Here is a 17,514-nt window from a genome sequence, read left to right as displayed (position 1 = left end):
GAAGGTTGGGATTTCTCAACATGCATAACTTGGAGATCTCATACTTTGAAATTCTGAGTTGTTTGAAAACTTTGAAAAAGTTTAATTTCTCCCAAGTAAGAGAACAGTCCACAAATTCTAAAGTGACAATTTTTCAAAATTCCCAACTTTTCGCTGTTTTTTCGACTTGGAAAAGTTGGGAAAATTCGGGCCGTAAATTTAGAAAAATTATAGTAGAAAACAATAAACACAATATTATTTAAATGCTGTTTCTTTTCATTTGCATTTAATATTCCCATACATGGTGGATATGGTGGAAGACCAAGGACCTTGGTCCAAAGTAGAATAATTAATAATAATAATAATATTTATTCACACACAAGGATAATAGTACAGGGATAATAGTACAAAATTGTAATTTGAAAACAAATTTCTAAAGCTAACGGTGAATAAATTTACAGCTTACGAAGTACAAGTACTTGTTTGTAAGTTTTAAAAGAAACACATAAGACATTACTAATTGTAACGAAATATACATACACAGAGTGTATAAGTTCACCTAATAAAATGATCTAAAATTAAAATCTAAAAGCAAAAACATACTAAAATATCTACATTGAAGAATTCAATGGTAAAAATTTCATTCCTTTTTTTTTATTCTATTCATTTTAATCTATTGCCTATTTGATTTAACTCTCTATAATTTCATGAAAATAGTTTCTGCTTGTATTTTGTACATAATGTTTAAATTTTTTTTGAAACGGTGTGCGCAGACCTCATTTTTAATATCATTTGGCAATGTATTAAACAACTTAGGCCCAAGATATGGATAGCTTATTTGCCCGATCGACTTATACATAAGGGGTGATTTGTAATTATATTTATGCCTAGTTGGGTAATTATGGTTTTGCATTATCAACTCAGATCTGTATATAAATTGTCTCAGATTTGCTTGTATGTAATATAATTGTCTAACATCATTAACACCAGCTTCACAAAACAGCAAGTCACTAGAATATCTTCTATTCTTATTGAGAAGAATTTTGAGGAACCGTTTTTGCGAGATTTCCAGTATATTGTAATAACTTTTCGAAAGACCCCCCCAACCAATGATTCCATAATTCAAATGAGATTCTACTAAACTCTTATATATCATTATTTTCTGCTTGATATTGAGATATTGCGTCAGTTGTTTGAATTTGTACAGGATACAGCGTAACTTTTGAGTCAGAAATCTCACATGTTGGTCCCATTTAAAGTGACAAGCTAATACAATACCAAGGTATTTGATATTTTTGGCTTGATTTATTTTATATTTCTTTTGGATCATAATATCAAAGGTGGGGAGTGCATTTTCAAAGCTACTGAAGGGTGAGTAAACTGTTTTGTTGAAATTGATTGACAATAAGCGATGATCAAACCACAATTTTATTTCTGTCAGGTCATTTTCAATTTTTAATTTAAGTTCATACCAATTATTGTCATTATATTTTATGACGGTATCATCCGCAAAGCTAACGATCTTTCCGTTTCTCTCCAATTGAAAAATATTGTTCAGATATATCAAGAACAATACAGGCCCTAATACCGTGCCTTGGGGTACACCACATGTGATTTCTTGTTCTTCACTTTCACTATCTTGTATTCGTACTTTCTGTTTCCTGTTCTTCAAATAACTTCTGAAAAACGAATGTGCTGTACCCCTTATTCCCAAATCTTCAAGTGTGTCCAGAAGAATGGAATGATCCACGGTATCAAATGCCTTGGCTAGGTCTAGGAATACACCAATCGACGGAATTCCTTTATCTAGACACAGTTTGACACAGTGGCAATTGCGTCTTGCGTGGATTTTCCCTCACGAAAACCGTACTGAGAATTTGACAAAAGTTTATATTTTGAAAGAAATTTATTAAGCCTAACTTTCACAACTTTCTCTAATATCTTGGCTAAGCAAGGAATAAGGGATATTGGTCTGTAATTTGTCACTTCACTCCTCTCGCCAGTTAATATTTTTATAATTACCAAAAATTTATTTTTGTTTGTGCATAACCTAACGGGCATAAGCATTCAGCCAATCTTTGGATAGCTAAGTGAGAAAATTAATATATTATAGTAGTAGGAACGTGTTAGGAATCACACGTTAAAAGGTAAGACCTCGTTAATCCTTAGCTCGCACAAGTTTCGACTTCTGAGGGTTGTCGTTCGTAGGGGTGCGACAGCTGGTTAACGGAAAAACAGATTTTAAACAGATTTTTTAAACAGTAACGACTCCCTCAGCTTTCATTTCTTCGAAAGTTGGGAAATTTTGCTGGTGGGGTTGGGAAAATTTGGATTCCCTCCCCCCTGGTATTTCTTTTCGCTTCGGCCCTGCGTGTAGATTAGGAAATAAGAAATTTTGTAGTTTCTCTCCAAAACTCTCAATCAAGATCGAATCCCTTTCGTCTTCATCTCTCAGCAATGGTATTATTGAAAATAAGTAGTGTGTCTACAAGGAGGGCTGTTCTTCAAATGATTATAAAAGATGTGTCTGATTCATTGAACATTCTCGAAACAAAATACCAAATTCCTCATCTCATCTATCACTGTATGTTCGGCATATACTTCCTCTTCCAAAGTACCTTTCACAAACAAGTGAAGGGCGCCGCCATGGGTTCTCCTCTTTCACCAGACCTTGCAAACCTTTTCATGGAAGACTTCGAAACCAAGGCTATTGACTCGGTCGCCACAAATCCTCTTACTGGCTCAGATACGTAGATGACGTTTCCTCATATGGTCCCACGGTTCCTCAGCACAAAATCCAATAACTCCTTCACCCACACGGTCTACAGAAAACCAACACACACAAACATATACCTCAAAGCAAACTCCCACCATCATCCAGCACAAACCAACTCCATCTTGAATTATCTCATCCACAGATCTGTCAACATCACAGACCGCCATGATAAACTACACCAACTGGCTCGACTCTAATCAGCTCTTCTTCAAAATGGACCATCAGACCACCAAATTGACAGATCCATCCGCCGTCAACAAACTTATCCATCCAGCCCTAGAGATCCAAAAGACAAAAACGTCCCCATAAAGCTTTCCTTTCCTACAATAAAGGTGTTACTAATAAAATTGGCTGAATTCCTAAAAAATAGGTCATAAAAACCAGATTCACTGCCAAAAATAAAATTTTCACATTCCTACGATTCCTCAAGGTCAAAATTGTCAATGAATCCCAAGGTATATATGAAATTCCATGCTCCGATTGCTATAGAACATATGTAGGCCAGACCAACAGACGTGAGACAAGTAGGGTGTACGAACATCAACTTGCTGTCCGAAAGTCAGACCCGTCCTCAGCCCTGTCCAAACATCATCAAGAGACAGGACATACAGCATCATATCGGTCGAATAAAACAGTCGTATAAAATAAGCTCCGTTAATATATAAATATCTAGGGTTCAAGCAAACACAAAAATTTGTCGCTTTCGTGTATTTGTTATGTATTGACTGTTGATACATTGAACAAAATCTTGTTCAGAGAGTGCAATTAGAAGTACCTTCTAACGAAGATATTAGATGAGTCAAACACACTCGATTCATTAAAAACTACCGCTTTGGAGGAAAAAATATTTTAATTCGAAAAAATGGTAGTCGTAAACTGGATTTCATAACACAGAGCCATACTCTAACTCAGATCTGGCATAGGCAAAAGTTTTTGCCATTTCTGTAAAATGAATCCAAGCATCCTATTTGCATTAGCAGTCATATTCCTTATATGTGTTGTAAATGTTAATTGATATCCATTATGATACAGATTTTTCATAACGATACAGATTATCAACCAATAGAAACCCATAATTTTTCAATCAAAAATCCTGTTCCTTTGTTTGTCTTAGATTCTAACCTAAGTAACTAATTGCTTTATTTGTCGAAATCAGTTTTCATATTACCTACCTATATTATCAAAATGTCTGAAAACAGCGATATAGAAGGAATACCATCGACTCCAATATTTTTAAAAGATCAGATTAATTACAGTTGTTATATTCAATATAAATATAATTAGAATCTTTATAGTTTTCATATATCCATGATAATACCATTAAGTTTGTGTTTTTTAAAAAAAATATGAGTTAATTACTGTAAATGTGTTCAATACAAATATAATATTTATAGTTTTTCATTATTTATCGGGCTTAGAAAAAATAGCGTATGCAACTCTCATGTAATGGTTATTAATACACTCGCATATACCATACAAAACTCGCCTTCGGCTCGTTTCGTATCCCGGTTAATGCTCGTGTCTTAATAACCATCATTACTTGATCGTTGCATAATATACTATTACTGTCGTATGTTATACCAAGATCTTTTATCTCGTAAACGCGGTTGATTGTAGTATTTTTGATTGAATAATCGTACATTAAATTTCGCTTTTTTGTTGTGAAAAATATTATTTTACACCAAAAGTTTGATTACATCCAATTCATGTTGTACACGTTGCCAGTGAGTAATGTCGTCGATTTTATAATATAGTTTCAGTTCGTCTGCAAATAATAGGCTAGGAATATTCAAAGAGCTTGCCAAATCATTAATAAAAATTAAAAATAAAAGAAGTCCGAGATTAGAACCTTGTGGTACGTACTGAGCCGATTTGAACAATTCATATTCGACGAATTGTTTTCTGTTAACTAGATATGATTCAGTTCAAGTAAGCAGTTAATTAGAGAGTCTCAATTTCGTCAATTTGCTGAGAAAAACATAATCGTCTATTTGATCGAAGGCTTTTTGAAAGTTTAAATAAACAACATCGACTTGTTTTTGCTTGTCCAGGTACGTACAGAGATATTGATTTAAAAATGCTAGATTTGTCTTACATGATCTTTGTTGAACAGACAGCGCATACAAGCTGGCGTGAAACTTTGACAGAAAATTGTACCACGCGGCTTCAAAGATTGTTTGATTTCACACTCAGTTTCTTCCCAACCACCCTTTTCTTTGCACCTGCCAGTCCTCCTGAGTCATACTACGTCTTCTTTAAGAAACTATACATATTTGTCATGTGAATTCCAACCTCTTTATCTCACCCTGTCATACGATATCCCATACGGCCACTTGAAAAAATTAAAACGCCGATCTCCACAGAAATATCCTCACTCCGCGGTAGGAATAAATGTACCACGGGGTATTTCAACCGGACTTTTTCAGTGTACACAGATAAATGCGCTCACATCAACGCTGGCGCGGGATTTACGGGTCCCAGATGTAATACGAGGATTCATCCCCTTATGTGGCAGATATAGTTACATCTCGTAATGGGGTTTATTTTGCGTTAGCTCAGTGCTGTTTTCGGATATTTTTTGCAAGAGAGATACAGTGAAGGGACCTGGAAATATTTATCGGTGTCAGATGTTTTGAGTACACCAGATAATTGAGTTTTCAAAATGTGTTGATAATAATGATAATGAAAAAATTGTGAGCCTTCACGGAACGCCTAGCAGATGTGAAACATCAATAGTAATATTTTTTTTTCAATATAAATCCCAACATCATTAGAAAATTATTCAACTATTTGATTTTTCATGTTCCTGTTGATAGCGAATAAAAACTATCGTACGCTAATGGCTATCAGTTAATTCTGAAATATATTTTTGTCAGTCTTTATGGACTTGTGATACACTGTTTGAAATCTTTGGAGTAGTAATGAATATTACTTGAGTTTTTTCCCAACACCAAACCGTTATTTTGATACCTCGACCGTATTTCGATCACCAAATGATCATCTTCGAGATGAAGATCAAACTGATTTGATCTCTCTGCCGAACTCAAAGAACCTGATTCGGTCCCCAGCGGGGCAGGCACAAAGTATATGCTCTGCAGTTTCATCATTTTCCAGACAGAGGCGACACACACTGTTTTCCGCATATGATGATTCAAATGACAGTGACATGTAAGAAGGCCTGTTAGACATGGTAGTTTATTCCTACTGTAGTCCAACAACTATTTGGTACCAAGCTTCTGCCAGAAGTCCATAAATCTTCATGCCATCCAGGTGTTCAATGTTTTCTTGGCAAAGCCTAAAGCAATGATGCCAATGACAGGTTCTAGTCCAAAGAAGCTGCTTGCAACACCCTTCTTTGCAAGGGAGTCAGCAGCTTCATTGCCTTCCAGGTCAGATACAATCTGTTAAGTCTTCCTATCAAGGAGAGTCGTTTTTGGCAATTTGCTACCAATTTTGACGTTGCTCGGTAGGAGCCAAGTCCTACCAAGTTCCAAGTTCCAAAAATATTTTCATTGACTTGTGTTTGAGGTTGGATTCTTTCAATCTCTCCGCACACAATTCGATAGAGTAAATTTTGGCTTGAAATACAGTCGCGTAAGTTCCTAGGCAGGTAGATAACTCTGCCCTGGGTCTGCGAAGGTGTTTTTGATCCATCTGTGAACCAACAACTATCTGCTCTTAATATTTCCTCACTTATAATTAACTGAATGATGACTCGATAGTGTGTCGTGGTGTGATTTTGCTTCCTTTGCACTTTCACTTTCTGAATTATCACTGTTAGACAAAATTTATTTTCAATATTTTTAAATTATTCATTTAGTTAGACACATGTTATGTATACCGTAGTAAACACAACTTTATATACTATAGGTATCCGAGCTCAGTGTGGCGAGAGAAATAGCGTAACGCTGAATCAGTGGGAAAGGAATCGCACAGTCGCTTGCGTATGGCGACCCGTTGCCAAGGCTACAAGCAGTTTTACATGCGGCTATAGATGTTTCACATCAATAACCTCCATAGTAGTTCGAATTCCAATTCGTTTGTTCCACGGTTATACTTCCCCCGACAACAGGAAGGCCGTGGACTTTTGAGCTCAGAGTGTCTATGTGACATAATGGTACTGGGTGGAGCCCGTAAACTCATCAGAAGACCTCTGCATGGTCCAGGACCATAAAAGAGTAGAAATTAGGGCTTTTATTTTTGGAACAGCTACCCGAGCAGGGGCAAAAATTGGTAGCTTCATTATATTTCTTTGTAAAACAAACTTTCGAACATATTAATTCCTATTTTTATTGAATATTGAAATTCGAAGAGAAGATAGGTATAACCAAAGTAAACGATATTGTGCACACTTAACTTGGCGGCATTCTCAAAGGCCAAAAAAAAACAATATATAGAAATGAACCGGCTGCGAACTAGTCGACGTGGACTGTAGAATTGGCGGTTCGTGTTGGATGATTTCAGAGATTAAATTATTTCTTTTGGTTATATTGAAGGTAAGATTATATATGTAAGAATGTAAGATTATATATAATTTGAAATATGCGGCTAGTCCACCACTCCAGAGTCGTAATTTTTTTCAATGCAATTTCAGTGCATTGATGCACTCGAAGATTTGAAATTGTTCTTTATAGAAGCGATTGATTATAGGTCTTGCGGAACACTAATCGTAACCATTTTATAAGTAATCCGGGAAATGGGTATTTCTCAGAACCGTTGCCAAAAAAAAACCATAACTTTTGTCTTTCTCAATGAAAAAACGGTTCTCCAAACAACAAAATTATGTTAACATATCAACTATCGATCGGTCTCAATAAGCAAGATACTTATTTTTAAAACTCCCACAAGATGACATGGAAATGTTTACTTTATTCCACTTGAGAAATATAAATGCATGAAATATTTCATCACGCAATAAACAAAGTTCACTATGCTATTATCTGTTGACATTTTGAACTAACGAATATTTTTTCTTTTCAGTCCACATCGGTCAGTGTCATTGTAGACAGCAACAAGGTCAGTAGAGTATTGGATAAGGTTGCCTACCTTCTTGTTGTTTGACTGTACCTTTTTCTTTCCATTGCTCCATTTCGAAATGTTCGTTTGTATTTTGACCTATGTGCATCCTCAACTGAAATACCAAACCGAAACACCACAGATGAAAATTGTATCGAGTTAGAAACACCAGCTTGACTAACCGTTTTTTTATTTATTGAACTGAAGGTCCTTCTATGTGGAAAGAACTTGGTGAAAATCAGTATTCCACTCATCAGAACTATGAGACATATTTTTCAACACATATACTTTTAGAAAAACAAAACAAATGTGATTGATTTTTCATCAACAGGATTTGACTTACCTCAAGAGATTTGACTGACGAATATTTCACTCAAAATAGAAAATGAGTGCAAATTCTTAAGACTGCACATAGACAGCACAATGAGTTTTAACAGTCATATTCAAAATGTTTGTCAAAAGTTGACCTCGGTGTTGTATTCAATAAGAGTTATTGGTCAGTATGTTGACATAGATGTAATCCGAATGGTCTATCATTCAAATTCTGAATCTGTTTGTAAGTAAGGGATTATTTTATATGGAGGTAGTAGAAATGCAGAGCAAATTTTTATTGTACAAAAAAGAGCCTCAAGAACTATGCTGAAACTAAACTCAAGAGAATCATGTAGAGTCAAATTCAGTAGTCTTAAAATATCTACACCTATAGGAGTACAGGAACTCTTGTTATTCCTTTCTGGAAACAAACATCTTTTTGAAAATAGTCTGCCACAAAATGTATATAACACTAGAAATTTTGACTATGTATACCCAAAACATAGACTAACTGTTACAGAAAGGAGCCCATTCTATCAGAGCATGAATATGTTCAACAAACTCCCCACCAGCATCAAACAAATGAATGAACTTGGTGAATTCAAAAAGGGAATTCATAACATTCTACTGAATATAGAACCCTATATTATTGCTGAATACCTCAGCCATACTGTCTGACATAATCTATCTTACTGGTGACATTATTTCTGTTTTTGTATCTTTTTGCGATTATTCTTCAGAAAAAAAGATATTTATTATTATTATCATTATATATTGAAGTCAATGAATGAACATGATATACTAATGAAGACGAAACAAGGCTGATTCCTTTCAGTTGACCCATAGAGAAAAATCACGTCGATCTTAATTTTGAGGGACAAACATTATCAGCATATTTTATCCTTGTTACATCCACCCCGAAGAAAGGGATGTAACAGGTACCTTCCACCCCTTCATCTGAAACGATATAAATTTATCCTGTCAACTATTGACAACTCTTATTGAATTTGATGCAGTGGATATAAACCGAGAAATTATGTTATTAGTCAATGAATATTACTGGAGTTTTGTCCCAATACCAACCTGTTATTTTTAACACCTCGACACGTGTTTCGATCACCAAGTGATCATCTTCAAGACGGTTTTGTTTTGGGATAAAACTCCAGTGATTACTCCAGTGATTACTACACCAGAGACAGTGCATTACAAGTTATAAGTTAATGACATGTCAGCCTTTCAACCTGAATTTTTGTGTGTCAATTGTTGTGAAACAGTGATCACTTATTGCATTCACCACTTTTTCAGTTAGTACTAAGGTTCAAAAGAAAGCTGTTGAAATTTCACTCATAAGTTTGTGAATTATTAAACTAAGAGTGGCACTATCGTTATTTATCAAAACAATGGATCAAAAACAATTTCGAGTTTTAATTTTACACTGCTTCTTGATGGGAAAAATACCGTTCAAGCAAAGCAATGGCTTCAAAAGTGTCATAAGGACTCCACCCCATCAGAAACAACAATTAAACGTTGGTTTTCTGCTCACTGTTGACCAAAAACAACGTTTTGATAATTCTGAGTAGTGTTTGACCATGTTTGAACATAACAAACTGGAATTTCTGGTTGATCATTCCACTCCGGAATCAAAACGATCGTCATCTGAATGGAGAGGAACTGGTGAACCTCGTCCAGCACAACAATCGGCTGGTGAGGTTATGGCCTCGGTATTTTGGAATTTTCGTGATGTAATATCCATCGACCATCTTGAGAAGGGAAATACCATCAAGAGGGAATATTATACAGCGTTATCGAAGCGTTTGAAGACCGAAATTGCAAAGAAACGACAGCATATGGCAAAAAACATGAAGTGAACTTCGAATTGCTCCTATATCCACCGTATGCGCCAGATTTGGCTCCCAGCGACTACTGGTTGTTCGAAGACCTCGAAAAATTGATCACCAATAAGAAATTCCGCTCGAATGAGGAGGTTATTGCTAAAACTGAGGCCTATTTTGCGTTTTTTTCCTAATCCCGGGACTTTCCAGTCCGGGTGTTAAGTCAATGACAAGTCAACCTTTTTACCTGCATTTTTGTATGGCAATTCTCGAGAAAAAAAAGGTCAATGATTCTAAGCACCGTTGTAATGGTTTGATTCAATGAAGAGGTGACTGAAAATAATGGATATTCAATAGTTTACTTACTAAGAATACTCAAAAAACCCGATGGAAAAAGCCTTACATGGTTCAAACTGATGTGTCGTCATGTCTGGACTTACAGATGGTAACTTTTACTTCAACTACAAGTATCGAACGTTCAAAGTCCTCAGATATATCTGGTAGAGTTTTATAATAATAATCTTCAAATGTGGCAAAAAAGTAACCTGAGTCAGGTGATCATGCTGGCCACACTACTAGTCCAAACCACCAATCCACCTACCAGAAATGATCTCATTCAAATTCTGATAAGAAGCAGGTGCTCAATCTTGTTGAATATTCACTCAATGTCAAAGACGTCAATGAATGGAGTATTGATGATTTACTTACTACTTTCAACGGAAGGTTGCGTTAATTTTTTAGTATAGGATTTGAATTCCATTTTCGTGAACTGAAAAATCCAGCAATTCTTGATGAACAACGCGTAACAACATTTGTTTGTGACAGATTTCATTTTTTGAAGTTTTCTCGCTATCTACTGCATCAAATTTCAAAGAAGAAGTATTACTTATTTGGCAGTACCATTCAAAATTCAAGGTGGAAAAGGTGATCACGCTTGAAAATATGCTTGATTTATGAATAAATATGCCTTTGGAATGAAAATTGACAGGTCAAAGATATTTTTTGTAAACGCCTACTACGTGAAATCGACTGCGCAACCTCTGCTGCAGACAGTCAGTGATGCTATTGAACCCAGGTATGTGTTTAATGAACCTTACAAAAAATAAATAAAACAGAACGCAGAGTCAGATGCTACACATGCAATACGCATATATACAGATGGCTCAAAAACCAAAGAACGCTCAGGATGTGGAGATTACTCCAGATCACTAAGCCTAAGGATCAAATGAGGAATAGGAAAAAATACCAGCGTGGTCCAAACAAAACTGGCTGGTATCTCAATCGCCACCAAAGAAATGACCAGAGAACGTGTTACCTCAGGAATAGTACTAGAGTGCCACCAAGATTTAGCCAAAGCCGCGGTAGATAATAACAATATCCTGAGGTGGATTAAAGGGCACGACAGGATTGGAGGTTATCGCATTGCCGACCTTTTAGCTAAGAAAGCGGCTGGGCTAAGAATTTTAAGACCCAGTGATACCTACGCCCTGATGACGTTGGCAATTGCGGAACCAGCCAAACGTCATACCCATGCTCAATCCCTGAAGATATGGAATGGAATCAAAGGATACAATTTTGACAGGATCACTCTGGGCAGCTCGGGAAGCTGGCGCCAAGAAATATCTGACGATGACCAGGAAAAATCTACGTGTAACAGTAGGATTTCTGACTGGACACTGTCAACTAAGGAAACACCTCCATAATCTGGGGCTAGTGGACACAGTTCTATGCAAGATGTGTGAACAGGAAGATAAAAGTGTCAGGCATGTCCTATGCGAGTGCCCGGAGTTATCATGAATAAGAGAGTGTGTATTGTGTGTATGTATAGGAGGATAACCGAATAAAAATCACATAGAATTCAATTCATAATATAATTCAACGGTATCATATACGTATATGATTTCTAAAAAGTGATTTGACTCGATGTATTCTTCAATTAACTATAGAGATAAAACTAAATCTCTCTTGGACTAGCTACAAGTCTTTTCTACGTCTTATGGATAAAAATTAGCATGTGAATAAGATATAAATGAATATTGAATAATCAAATATCACTCAGGCCTCACTATATATTAAGTTCGTCCTGATGATTTTGTGTCTACAAGAATTTTTTACACACCCTCTATAACTATCCGACCTTTCATAGATGCCGCATTAACATCATTTGTAACTGTTATAGCTTCAACTCGTTATCAGTTAATGATTCTCCAGAGTAGAAATTTCAACAGTTACCAGTCTGATTGAAGCAAGAGCCAAAATACTTTTTGAGAACATTCAGTACAACAAATATATTCGAACCACAACGAATTGAATCTCCAAGAATTATAGGAGCTCCTGAACGTTCCTTCTTTCAACCTAGTTTTTGTAGCTTTCCTAGTTTGTCCAACATACTTTTACGAGCTGAGGAGAATATCACTTCATCCTTTCCCTTGGTGCTGTGATGAATTATGTAGTCAAGGTTGTTCGATTTGTAGCATTTCTTAGCGATGCTCATATCAACATTTGCTCTTGCTTCATTCATCAGTGTATGCAATGTCTGTTGCTCATCAAGAGGTACTCTTCAAAAAACCTGACACTCAAAAAATTATTCACTTGGTCATTTCTATCGAAACTATCTGTGAACAGGATATTGAGAAAATTCTGATAGGATTATCATCATTCATAGAAAGTTAACTTGATCATAAATGGCTATAAGGATCAAAACACATTTTGAATTAATAGCTACTTTCTCAAAAGTTCACATCTTTATATTCTGTTGGTTGGAGGAGCCATATTTCAGATTATTTTCGTCAATAAGCAAAATACACTTATTTCAGAAGACATTTACTACAGAGTCTACCAGTGACTATAGAGATTCAGGCTAAATTTCTCTTTCTATTTAGTCTCATCTAGTTTGACGATAGAAAACAATACTATTAATGAACTTGTTAATAACATTTCTTTCAACATATTCAGTACCAAAAACTTTCATTTGGAAAATTGGTCCAGGCTTATCGTGATAATTTTCGCGATCTCAAACAAATCATAAAATTAAAGGAAGCTACGATAAGTATCAAGGAATAATATTACTTCTTTGATGACCTATAGGTGTGTTCATATATTTATAGATATTCATTATGTTTTTGTTTGAGCTAAATACGTAGTTTGTTCTGAATCCATATCACTAACCCTAAATGGTCAATGGTCAAAGTTTTATTATCCCGCAGTTTCAACTCCAGTAACAAGGTTGTTATTATTCCAAAAATTAACATTCAGAAATGTTTGTTGGAACAAAAACCTGTTTCATTGGTTATATTTGACACATAAACTGAACATATATTTTGTTTTGATTGGAAAGAGTGAAAAATGAAATTTGAAGCAGCAATAAAAAGCTTCAACCTCAACCTTGGAACAGATTTATCCATAGTAATTTCTGTATCATCATTATCAGCGCTCTCATATACTAAATACTATTCAACAGTTTAATAAATGTTTGGTTTGGTATTTCAGTTACCTTTAGTGTGTTGAATGATTTAAAAGTGAATTGATGTTTTTGTTATTTGTTTCATTGTTATACGTTATTTTCATGGTTCCAAGTAATTGATAATACAAAATAGGCAACTATTTGAATACTCTACTTTCCTTCTCTCTAATCTAAGTAGTTTCTGTCGTTTCATCGAATGGTCCTGAACTTACTGGAAAATTTTTAAAAGCATGAGTTTTCCCCGATCGATTGCACTTTTGAAAAATACAACATAACCGTTTCGATGTGAATTTTGTTGTTGGCCAATGGGTAAATTTTGAGTGTTTTGTGTGAATCGCCACATTTTAACAGTTTGAAATGAACTCTGTAGAGGTCAAATGCGTCAAGGATGGATAATGTCAGTATTATCACCGAGATAAATATTTATTGCAATAGCGTATCTGAAAAACTACATATATAGGGTGTTTCAAATTCGATCCTCACCATTGGGATCTCGGAAACTATGGAAGATACGAAGATGGTAGAATTGGAACAAAGTTACGCATTTACCTGACTAACAATATGCCTGAAGGTGATTGACAATGTTTCATGATGAATTTCACTAGTTCGGACTTCCATTGTCTACTATATAAAATGATTTGAAATCCCTGAAACAACTAAAAAAGAAGAATTGAAAATGAATAGCTGAAAATAACAATTATATTAACCAAAATAAATCTGAAATGAAATAATAGTGAAATAAAATACAAGTAAAAATAGAACAATTGAATAAATTAAAGTAAAGAAATGAAAAAATAAAATAAAAATAGAAAGTGGAGAGATTCCAAGTCACGTTAGTTCACGACGTTTCGATTGTTAGTATCTACAATCGTCTTCGGGTGATGACTGGACTGATTCCTCCGAGAGATGACTATTTATAGGTCGTTCGAGTACTTTCACTTATCCCCGCTTTCCATTTTCCGCTTCACTGGTTCCGTGGGAAATGACCGTTTTGATGACCGTGGAAGTTGGCCATTTTTCGCTTGATGATGGGTTTCCATATGTTGCGTATTTCTACGCTGGCTTGGCTGAATACGTTGTTGGACAACATGTATGCGGCTTCTTTGAATTTCCTCCTGAACCAATGTTCCTCTCTGTGTATGATCTCAGCTTGGGACCACTCGATGTTGTGTTGATGGAGTTGATGGATCCAAACATGGTCTGCTATTCCTGATTTGCTGGTTTCCCCTCGCGGTGTGTGTTTCTTGTGCTCGGCAATGCGAACATTCAATGGCCTCTTAGTTTCACCAATATAGGATTTTCCGCACTCACAGGGTATTCGGTAAATGCAATTCTTGGAATCGCAGTCCGCGTTTGGTGGCCTGGTTTTCGTGAGGCTGCTACGGATAGTGTTTCCGGATTTAAAGCAGGTTGTGATGTTGTACTTGAAACCAATTGTTCTTATCCTCTCCGATAATTCTATGATGTAGGGAAGTGCAAGCACAGGTTGTGACGGCTTCTCTTCCTTGCGAGGCTCCTGCTGTCTTCTAACCAAAGTCTTTTCTACCATCGCTTTGGAGTAGCCATTCCGTTGAAGATCATTTTTGATGATGTCTAGTTCCTTCTCGAGACCTTCCTTCATATTACAGAGCCCAAAAGCACGGTCTGATAGAGTCTTGATGATTCCTCTTTTAGTCGATTGATGGTGGTTGGATTCGTGGTTCAGATACTGTCCCGTATGAGTGGGTTCTCGGTATACAGATGTTTCCCACTTAGTGTCGGTCCTCTTCACCAATACGTCTAAGAATGGCAATTCGTTGTGGATTTCCTTCTCCATTGTGGAATTGATGGAAGGTCTCACGCTGCTGATGTGTTTCAGGAAGGCGTCCAGTTCAGTATTCCCATGGTTCCATATTATGAAGGTGTCGTCAACATATCTCAACCAGACTCGAGGTTTCTTGTGGGCTTCTTCAATGTCCAAAGTTTCAAACCACTCCATATATATGTTGGCTATGACTGGTGAAAGTGGCGATCCCATTGGCTTGTGAAAAGAATTCGTCCTTCAGTTGGAAATAACAGTTTCGTACACAGCATCCTAGTAATTTCATGATTACTTCTATAGGTAGATTCGTTCTCTCTTTCAGGTTCCCGTCTTCGGTTAGCTTTCTCTGTATGAAGACGAAGACGATTGTAGATACTAACAATCGAAACGTCGTGAACTAACGTGACTTGGAATCTCTCCACTTTTTATTTTTATTTTTTTCATTTCTTTATTTTTATTTATTCAATTGTTCTATTTTTACTTGTATTTTATTTCACTGTTATTTCATTTCAGGTTTATTTTGGTTAATATAATTGTTATTTTCAGCTATTCATTTTCAATTCTTCTTTTTTAGTTGTTTCAGGGATTTCAAATCATTTTATATAGTAGACAATGGAAGTACGAACTAGTGAAATTCAACAATATGCCGTTGAGAAAATTTTTAAATTCCGAGTATATCCGGAGATATCTGGAAAAAACGGTAGTTTCGGAAAACGGTTTTTATTTTTTGGGGCTTTATTTTTCGAAGGATTCCAAAATAAATTGCACTTCCACATTGCCACTTTTCTCCTGCTACATAATGGTGTTTTCAGATTTGCTATTCGACGTTTCGTCTTCCGGCCACCATCATCAACTTTATTTTTTCTTAGGGGCGTTACATTGGATTCTTTCTGTTTTGAATAGAACCAGATTTTATCTTTTCAATGATGTATCAGAAGTTATCATTCTTTTCCGAAAAATTGAAGATATTGAAAAATACTATTTCTTATCATAACAGGCTTTGACTTTGATGTTTCTACATTTGACTTTTAATTTGTTACACTCAATGACATTTTATCATTGGAGAAGACATTGAATTTTTTGCAAAAAATTAGTTTCACAAATGAAGAATATGAAGATATGATACAAATTTATCACAAATACAATAAAAGCATTGTTAGGATATCGAGAGTCGACAGCCACATCGAACTATGTTCAAGTTATTGAATCAAAATCAGAGTACAATCACCGTATGCTACTGTCAACATTTAGAGTGTTTTTAGACATTTGATTCCATTTTTTACACAACATTTTATGCAAATTCTTTGATCCATTTCGCAAACCAACGTCGGACAACACGTTTATTAACACCATCATTGATAGCAGAAAAAAGTCAACATTCACTTCTGTTTTTCCAATTGAGATAAAATTACAACAGCAGTAGTTTTTTTTCAAAATATTCAAATTCGAGAATAGCTATGGTTATGATAATCTCATGATCATTCACAAAAACCCTAATATAATTATGTTATATTTCAGTTGATGAAAACAATGAAAACGGGAATGATTTTTTGATTATTGCCCTACCAAAGGATGTTTCTAGAGAATGGATTTCAATTTCACTGGCATTGCTAAGACAAAGTTAGCGTACACGTATTCTTCGACGTTGAAGAGACCATTTTGCTGTAGTCTAAAGGCTGGGAATATTGATTCTTCTTTCCTTGAAAGGATTAAGGTAAACCATTGATAGTTAGGCATCAACAAAAATGTTGATGGGTCCTACCGACTGCGCCAATTTTGTATATTCAACTCTTGTTCACATAAAATGGGCAACTCTGAGTCACAGAAAAATTACACAGCATATTTCAAAATTTGACTTGTGTCTGGTTATTTTTTGATGTGGAAAATCTGTTATTTTCGCACCTGATCCTTTTAAATCCAGTTGTATCCTTTTCTGGGGTAAAATATCCAACCCGTTGGAAAGAACACCACAGACTGTTGCAAAGTACCGTTTCTAAAGAAAATATAATAAGTTTTTTTTTGTTCAACATCCGAAATCCAAACTAGATTTTTTTTCTGGTATAGCCAACGGACCAACAAAGGGGGAGACAGTTTAAGCGTTCCTGTATAATTTTCTGTACGCGACAAGCGTTTTATTGCAATGTATTTCCTACGATTATCGTTAATTTACATGCGCCAAAACATTTATTTTCAGTCATTCTCTACCTGTAACCATCCATTTGTATTCCCGTTATCTAACCGATTTAATCGATCGAATGATTAGCTTTAATTTGTTTGCCATTGCCAGAATGTTTATTCGGAACAGGGTTTAAATTGTATCACTCGTGTCGTAAAT

General features: G+C 35.5%; 1 protein-coding gene across 5 annotated transcripts in view; it reads left to right on the top strand.

The window, feature by feature from the left end:
• Window positions 1-17,514, top strand: part of Nckx30C — a 163,779-nt gene that overhangs the window by 23,644 nt on the left and 122,621 nt on the right. For 3 of the 5 annotated variants that reach the window (XM_074181188.1, XM_074181184.1, XM_074181185.1), the window contains exon 2: window positions 7,736-7,771. The exons of the other annotated variants lie outside the window; for them this stretch is intronic. In XM_074181188.1, coding sequence (XP_074037289.1) covers window positions 7,736-7,771 — 36 coding nt within the window. The remainder of the gene's footprint in view (window positions 1-7,735; window positions 7,772-17,514) is intronic. 5 annotated transcript variants of the gene reach the window in all.

The sequence above is a fragment of the Leptinotarsa decemlineata genome, unplaced genomic scaffold (genome assembly GCF_025532065.1).
Source record: "Leptinotarsa decemlineata unplaced genomic scaffold, Ldec_3_MD MMD2_tig00026307_RagTag_RagTag, whole genome shotgun sequence".
In the NCBI taxonomy this organism is placed as follows: domain Eukaryota; kingdom Metazoa; phylum Arthropoda; class Insecta; order Coleoptera; family Chrysomelidae; genus Leptinotarsa; species Leptinotarsa decemlineata.
Note: the sequence above shows the minus strand (reverse complement) of the source record. Positions and strands in the feature narration are given on the sequence as shown.